An 8,683-nucleotide genomic window follows, 5' to 3' on the forward strand; every position below is an offset into this window, starting at 1 on the left:
AACTGAAGCTGGGGCGGGGCAGTAGCGCACTGGGGAAACTGAGGGCTAGGGCAGGGAGAAGGCACAACAGGGGAGTTGGGGTGTGGCTGGGGTGGCAGAGGCGGGCTGAGAGGGTCCCAGTCGTCGACACTGTTTCATCCATATCCTGCCCAACTTCTAAATAAGGCCTGGGGCAGGGCAGTGGCCGGGGTCCAGGACTAGAGAACTTCGAACTCAGAGGTCCCTCCCCTTATCCCCTCCACCTGGACCTTGTCCTCTTTTACTGTTTAGTGGGAAAACCGAAGCCGGGATGGAGCCAGGACGAGGTTTAAAGGGAAACTGAGGCCTGAAAGTACATCAGGTGCCCAGGACACCGCAGGTAGGGCTGCGGTGGAAGGGTCTGAGAGTAAACACAGGCCTGTGTCCCAGACTGTCAGCCAAGGACACCCGTCGGTTCTTGGAGTTGCCAGTTCCATCCCAGGTTCAAGGGACCTCTGAGATGCCTCCCTCGGACCCCGAGGGGATTCCTTCTGTGAGGGAAAGGGGGTGTCATCCTCCTCCTCCTCCCCTGCGCCCTACCCAGGACAGTCCTGCCGGGAAACAAAGAGAAGAGGGCTGGGCGGGGCAGGGTGCGGAGGAGGGGCAAGGCCAGCCAGATCGATGAGGAGAGAAACTAGATCACCGCCGGCGAAGGGGGCGGGGACGCGGACGCGCGGGCGGGGATGCTCAGCCGTGTCCACAAAGGCACACCAGCGAGCCTTTGGTGCTCTTGGGTGGGGCAGAAATGCTGCTGGGCTGAGGTCTGAGAAGGGGCTGTGGGATCTGGCTGTATGGAGTGTGGACCACGGCATTCCGAGTCTAGGTGCCCATCCATCGTGTGTCCTCCCATCTGAATGGGGAGGTTATAGGGAGCATTGGCTCTACTCTTTAATCCGAGGTACAAATGACAGTAGATCATACTGCAATACTTTAAACTCCTATACATCCTTCAAAGCCCAGTTTACAGTTCCCCTTCCCAAGAACCTAGCAGGTCCCACAATCCAAATCCATGCTCCTGGTGGCAGGGTCTTCCATTTGCCCCATCTGAACTGGGAGAGGTTTGTAAAGTTGTGGGCCTGGAGGGCAGTGTTTAGTGTTCTTTTGTGGCGTGACTAGAAATGCTAAATAAACCAATGTGCACGGGGCTGCCAGCTGTTGGTGGGCGATTTATTGGCAAGCAACTCTAGAGGGTGGTGTAGAGAGGGCAGAGGCATCAGGGCCACCTCCAGGAGAAGTCTCCTGCCTCATCTGCAGAAACCCAAGTGGCCTAGATGTTGAATTCTAGGACACACAGCTCCCTGTCCAGCCAGGGGAAGGGACACTTCTCCCTGGCCTGGCTTGACCTGGGAAAAGAAACTGGGGCCCTGGAGGGAGGCTCACCCTCACCCTGGATGGGGCCTTGGGTCACAGGCGCCAGGGACAGAGAGATCAAGTGGCCTCCAAGGACCTCGGACTGCAGAAGGGGAGGGAGGCACCTCTTTGCCCCATTCTGAAGAAGCTAGGCCCAGAAAGGGCCCCAGCTCCCTGTGCCGGGCAGCCATCAGTATTTGGTGTACCCTGCCATGGTAGATGCCCGCTTTGAATGACGGATGCCCATGGTGTATGCTGGAGCCCGGGCCCGATTCACGGTGACCTGTTCTGGGTTGTGGGTACCAGGACCAGGTGTCTCCTCCAGGGGCCGCGGGGTTCGGGGTCTCCCAGTATGCTGAAGGCCGGCCTACGCTGTCGGTAGGTGTTGGGGTCAGGACTCTCGTACTGCCCAGGGCCTGGAATCTCTGAGGGATCCTGAGGGGGGCGTGCTGGGGGCGTGCGGCCCACAACTGTGTAACTGGGGCTGCTAGGCTTGATAAAGATCTGTGACCCCCAGAGGGGTGGCATGGTGTAGGCATTGGGGGCGGGAACAGAGGCGTCCGGGGGCTTCTGTCGGAGACGGGAGCCCAGAGTGAAAGCTGGGGGGTTCCGCTGGCGTACCGGGGGCGCTTTCTCTGGGCTGTAGGCCCCAGGGCCTGGTGTCACCTCCAGACCTGGAGAATGAATGAGCATTGGCACAAGATGGAGGCCTCACCTGACCTGCACCAGAGGTCATGCAGACCCAGTCTCCCCCAGGAACATTCTTCACACTGCATTCTTTGCCTGATACTCCCGGCCCTGAGCCAGCAAAGGCTCCCGCTTCCACCCCTTCCTCCAACCACCCCACGCCCACCAGTGGTACCTTCTACCCCTCCAAGGCCACGTGATCACCCAGATTATCCTCTCTGAAGATCTGGGCACCCTGAGATGGACGACTAAGGTGGGCCTGTGTCCACCAGGAAGTTCACTAAAAATGTCTAAGCTGCTTCCTTCCTATATTTGACTCAGCATTAGTGTGACTAAAGAGCTGGGGTGGGGCAGTGAGAGAAAGCTGAGCAGAGCCACGGAGCGCAGGAGATGGATGAGTGGGTGAGCAGGAAGGTGGCGGCATGGGCAGATGAGTGGATGGGTGGGTGGGTGGACATAGATAGTAGATGGGTGGGTGGGTATATAAATGGCTATATAGGTGAATGGTGGGTGGGTGGATGGGTAGAAGGTGGATGGATGGGTGGGTGGGTGGATGGATGGACGGGCGGGTGGACAAACAGACGGATGAATGGACAGACAGTTGGACGGACGGATGGAGAGGTGGGTGGGTGGATGGATGGATAGGTGAGTGGATGGCTGGGTGAGTGGTGGATAGGTGGGTGGGAGTGGATGGGTGGGTGAGTGGATGGGTGGATGGATAGGTAGTGGATGGATGGATGGATGGATGGATGGATATAGAATAGATGGATGGGTATATGAATGGCTGGGTAGATGGATAGGTGAGTAGATGGGTGGGGTGAGTGGATGGGTGGGTGGGTGGGTGGATGGGTGAGTGGATGGGTGGGTGGGTGTGGGGGGGGGGGGGGGGGGGGGGGGGGGGGGGGGGGGGGGGGGGGGGGGGGGGGGGGGGGGGGGATGGATGGATGGTGGATGGATGAGATGAATGGATGGATGGGGGGATGTGGCTGAGTGATGGATGGTAGATGGGTGGGTAGAGATGGATGGATGGTGGGTGGGTGAGTGATGGGTGGGATGGATGGATGGGTGGATGGATGGGTGGATAGATGGGATATGAGACATGGAAGAATGGATTAGAATAGGGTGGATGGATATGGATAGATATGAATGGCTGGGTAGGTGAATGGATGGATTGAGAACACGTGCAGAGAATAAAATCAAGTGTCTGAGCATTCCTCTGGGACCATGAAGTGGGGGTAACAAAGGGGCCAGAGCCAGGCCTCCCTGCCCCGAGGCAGCAGGGTCACCAGGTGCTGCCACCTCAGCTCAAGGCTGTGGGACTACAGAAGTGACCCTTCATCTGAAACGGGTTTTATCCCTGCAAACACTGAAGATCTCAGAGCTCCAATCGTGCGGGAAGAGGACGGTCTCCAAGACCACGAGAGGCCGGTTCCCACCACACCCGCCGGTTCCCACCACACACACCGGTTCCCACCGCACCCCGTACTCACCTCGAACCTTGCCCCGGCCCTGCATGGAGTAGGCAGGGGGACAGCTACGGCCAAATCGAGTAACTTTGGGGTCCAAGAAATAGACAGGTCCTGGGCTGGAATCCTGAAGAGGTGCTGGGGAAAGGACCCAGAATCCCAAAGGTGCCCCGAGCTAAGGGCTCCCCACGCCCGGCCCAGAGCCTCCCAAGAACCTGAGGTATATCTCAGCCTTGGCTCAGGCAGAGGGACTGTGCAGGGCACGCCAATCCCTGCAGGGCCTTGGCTCACAGGGAGTCACCTTGAGTCACCCTTGAAATGGCTCAGCCTGCCTGACCCACATTTTCATATCAACACGGAAGGCAGAGATCACTGAAGCCACAGCTGGTCACTATTTTCACAGTTGTCTATGTGGGAATGGAACCCAGGCCTTCATAAATGGTAGTCTTGCGCTCTCCCCCTGAGCCATACCCCAGCCCCTCCCTGGGGGATTCTAGGCGGGGCTCCACCCTGACCACGCCCCCAGCCCCTCCCTGGGGGATTCTAGGCGGGGCTCCACCCTGACCACGCCCCAGCCCCTCACTGGGGATTCTAGGCGGGGCTCCACCCTGGCCATGCCCCCAGCCCCTCGCTGGGGGATTCTAGGCGGGGCTCCACCTTGACCACGCCCCTCACTGGGGATTCTAGGCGGGGCTCACCCTGACCACACCCCCAGCCCCTCGCTGGGGGATTCTAGGCGGGGCTCCACCTTGACCACGCCCCTCACTGGGGATTCTAAGTGGGAGCTCCACTCCTTTTTACTTAAACTCATGATCCTCCTGCATCAGCTTTGGAGTTGTCCAAATGACAGGTCTGCACCGCCATGCCTGGCCTGATCACTGATTGTTGGACTTCAGACATACTAGCATGTGCATGGTGAGCATATGAGTTCAATCAGCATGGTAAGTGTTGGTGCACCCATACTGGGCCCTGGAAGGGACTGATACACCTCACCAAGTTTTTCTCGAAGCCTCAGTGAGTCCCAGGATGTGCATAGGTACCACCCAGGTGTGGGCTTCTGTGCACACACACACAGGCAGTTTTTGCACACACAGTAGCCTCCCTGTCACCTCTGTGATGGTCACTAATGTTAAATGATGGCCCTCAGAAACACCTCTATGCGCCTATTTGAGTGACAGGAATTTGTTCCCAGCTCTCCCCTAGCTCAGAGCTAATCTAAATGACTCCCAGGATAGGAGCAGATGGGGTCACAGTCACCAATATGTGCTGGGCCACACACAGGAAGATGCCTGTCCCTTGTCTCCTCAGCCTGTGGGAAAGAGGACTGTCAGTGCTTAGCCCCTGATCTGCATGAGCAAACCTCCTTCCCATTTTCCTACCCAGTTTGTGTGGTGAGAGACCCCAGCTCACCCACCAGGACATGTCCCACCCAACCTGCAGGCTGCACCTGGTGGGCTCTTCTCCTGGGTCCCCCTTCACCAAACTTTTCTCTGTAAGACCCCCTGGCTGTCCTGGAACTTGCTCTGTAGACCAGGCTGGCCCCGGACTCACAGAGATCCTCCTGCTTCTGCCTCCCGAGTGCTAGAATTAAAGATGTGCGCTACCACAGCCAGTTAAGACTTCAGTTTTCATTTTAAATGATGTGTATTTGTTGGGGAGGATCCGTGCACTGTGGGTGCAGGACCCACAGAGGCCAGAAGACAGCATCAGGTCCCCCTGGAGGTGGCGTCACCGGAGGTTGTGAGCCACACTATGCAAGAACTCGCAAGGGTTGCCAATACCATCTCCAGGCCCATCCCACCACCATCTCACTGACCTCACAGCCCACAGCCCACCCAGGGCCCTCCCAGCTTGGTGAGAGGCTCAGTGGATCCTCCAGCCTTCTGCCTCATGGCCTCTAAGTATTTACAGCAGTCCCGGACCCAGATGGCCCCTGTCCAGTCCACTGGGGCCTCGGAGCAGCTTTAGGGGCAAGCACTGGGACTAAAGGCTGTGTGTTCAGCCAACATCACTGAGAGGGCAAAGCTTGCCTTGGGGCTTAGAAGCCACACACTGAAGACTGTCAGAGGGAGGGAGACTCCTGTGCCTGCATCTCTGCCAGCCACTGAAGACCACCCTGCACTTGGGACAACAGATGCACTCATACAGCTTGAGTGCTTTTTGGACACCAAGCAGGACCATTGTTTTTTTTTTTTTGTTTGTTTGTTTTTAATCAAACCTAAGGTCTTACACATGGCAGGCTAGCGCTCTACCCACTGAGATACACCCTATACCCTAGCCACCCAGTCCTTGTCGATCCATCAGAATCTTGGTGTCTGGCCAGATGTGGTGATACACATCTGTGATCCCAGAGTTTGGGAGGTGGAGGCAGGAGGATCGGGAGTTCAGAGTCAGCCTGAGCGATACGAGAAGGCAACAGCTTACCCAACGGGGCACAGCAGCGGGGAGGAAGACCCGACCCGCCTGCCCCGCGTCGCTCGCCCTGGTGGCTCCTTCAGTAGGACTCTGGAGGCCCAAGGATGGACCCTGGATCCCTCAGCTGGCCTTACCTTCACTGGGCCTCCGAGCGAGCGAGTAGGCGGGACTGGCTACCTTGGTGCAATCGTGATTGACATAGCCAACGGTGGATGGAAGGATGTACAGGCCAGGTCCGGAGCCTAAGACCCGGAGACTGGATCAGAGCTGGCGCCCGGCACCCTGAGAGGCTGGGCAAAGAGTCCCACCCTGGTCCCCAGCCACCCCCATGGCAGAGTAAGGAAAGGGGTGCTGGAGGACTGAGCGACACCTCCATTGTGAGCTAGTCATGAGTCACAGGACTGTAGAGACTGGGGAGGCAGAGAGCAAGGAAGACAGGCTAACACAGGGAACTGAGGCTAGAAGCAAAGACCACCGCCGGTGGGGAAACTGAGGCCAGGGTATAGAGATTGCTGCAGCTAAGGAAACGCAGGCCGGGGACATAGAAACCACTGAGGGAGGGAAACCGAGCCCAGGACAGAGAGAAACGCCACCTCAGAGGTGGGGAGACAGAACCCGGTGTAGATGTGACTCCACTGTCCATCCTAGGTAGGAAACTGAGGCACAGGCTACAGCCTGAATCCTCCACCAATGTCTCCCCTGCCGAGCATCCAGCTGCAGCCCCTGCACACACTCCATAGCTCTGCAGTCCCCACAGGTACCCTCCCTCCGACTTCCTCCCTCCGGTTCTCCCCTACTGCGCTCAACCTGTCCCCATGCAGGGCAACTGTGCAGGGCCAGAGACCCCACAGAGGACATGTGGACCTGCCTGCACATACTTCCTCTACTGAACTCTAGAACATCCCAGGAGCCCCCAGAAGAAAGACAGGAGGGGCCCTCCCCCACCAAGCCAGCACGAACCATTCTCCAGGGTGGCCATCCCACAGGACTTCCTCAGCCCGGTCTCCGGAATGTGGCCCTCAGCCACCCGTCGGGCCACGGGCACTGAGGCCAGCCTGGCCGCTGGGTCGCAGCTGAGGGTCCCCATGGTGAGCAGGGCCTGGTATGGGCTCCTGCGCCCTGTTGTGCTGCTGCCACGAACCAGGCACTGTCCCCAATCCTCGCAGCTCAGCCAGTATGCTGGCAGAGGCCTGGCCTCACCACACCCTCCCACCACCACACAGACAGCCCCTTGTCCCTACTCGAGGATCTCAGGGCCTGGCCCGAGCCAGGCTGGCCGGCCGGACGCTGGCCTGGAAGTGGAGTTGAGATCAAGTGTCAGCCAGGTGGCTGGATGGCCCAGGAAAGACTCCAGTGTCAGCCGAACAGATCCCCAGGGAGCCGGCTGAGCCGGGCCACGGGGCCAGAGCGGGCCCCAGGGAGCCGGGACTGCAAACGGGACACCACCACCAGCAGGGATGAAGAGCACAGCGCCCCATTTCCACGGAGCCCAGGGCTGTGCACAGCACGTCCCCTACCCAGCCAGGTGATCATTCACCAGCAAGCATGTACCCAGCACCTGATGTATCCCAGATTCCTTTTAGGGTGGTGTGACAGACCAGAAACAGACTGGTGAAGGGCGGGTGTGTTCTCCGGGTGGGGAAGGAGGCTAAACGATAAAGTGATCGATTGTTCTGGCGTGAACCATGCTGAGAAGGAAGAGCATGCCAGGATGAGAGGACCAGCCGTGCGAAGGTCCTGAGGCAGGGCTGAGGACAGCGGTCCAGGGTCATCCTGTGTTTTCACCTTTGCTGAAGGCTACTGCTGTGTTCCCGCCAGGACAGAGTTCTGGGAAGGTTAGCCGAACGAAACACCGACATATTTCTTCCCGTTTTGTTTCTACGCTACTGGGAATTTTTTTAAATGTAGTGACTTGGGTTTTGCTTTGTGTTGTTTTGTTTGAGACAAGGACTCACAATGTAGCCCAGGTTGGTCTTGAACTCCTGATCCTTTGGTCTCAGCCTACCTGGTGCTAGGATCCCTCTTCTATGGTCACAGATGGAGGATATGGAGGTGAATTCACCTATATTTCTTTTCTTCTTTCTTTTTCTTTTCTTTTCTTTCTTTCTTATTTTTTTTTTCCAAACAGAATTTCTCTGTGTAGCCCTGGCTGTCCTGGAACTCACTCTGTAGACCAGGCTGAGTGAGTTCCAGGACAGCCAGGGCTGCACACAGAAACCCTGGCTCAAAACACAAACAAACAAGCCGGGCGGTGGTGGCGCACGCCTTTAATCCCAGCACTCGGAGCAAGGTAGGCGATCTCTGTGAGTCGAGGCCAGCTGGGCTACAAGTGAGTTCAGGAAAGGCCAAAGCTACAGAGAAACCTTGTCTCGAAAAACCAAAAAAAAAAAAAAAAAACAAACAAATGAACAAAAGCTAAATCAGCTGCACAGAGTTCAAGAGTTTTGAGGAGCTGAGAAAGAGTCCACACCGGATGATGATGAACTAGACCAAGGCCAGAGGAGGTTGCTGGGGTCAGGGCTGGAGGGTGAAGCTTGCCATGTTCTGTTACAAGGTAAAGGCCACACGGTCTGGAGCAGGAAACAGCAGGTTCAAATCCTGGTCCAGATGGGCAAACAGGTGGCTAGCGGGCAACACAACAGGCAGCGCCAGTGAGGGACCTGAACTGAGCCAGTGTGCCAGGAAGAGTCGGGGGTCCGCGGCTTGTTGCTCCTGGACACACAGGCCAGGCATCAGATGATGAATGA

General features: G+C 57.5%; 1 protein-coding gene across 1 annotated transcript; it reads right to left on the reverse strand.

Annotated features, from left to right (window-relative positions):
• Positions 1 to 1,164: 1,164 nt before the first annotated feature.
• Odf3l2 (outer dense fiber of sperm tails 3 like 2) lies at positions 1,165 to 7,023 on the reverse strand. The gene is given in 5 exon segments (XM_028858558.2): positions 1,165 to 1,719; positions 1,722 to 2,042; positions 3,546 to 3,659; positions 6,071 to 6,178; positions 6,897 to 7,023. Coding segments are annotated over 5 exon segments (831 nt in total). The 3' UTR covers positions 1,165 to 1,558.
• Positions 7,024 to 8,683: the final 1,660 nt, after the last annotated feature.

The sequence above is a fragment of the Peromyscus leucopus genome, chromosome 22 (assembly GCF_004664715.2).
Source record: "Peromyscus leucopus breed LL Stock chromosome 22, UCI_PerLeu_2.1, whole genome shotgun sequence".
In the NCBI taxonomy this organism is placed as follows: Eukaryota; Metazoa; Chordata; class Mammalia; order Rodentia; family Cricetidae; genus Peromyscus; species Peromyscus leucopus.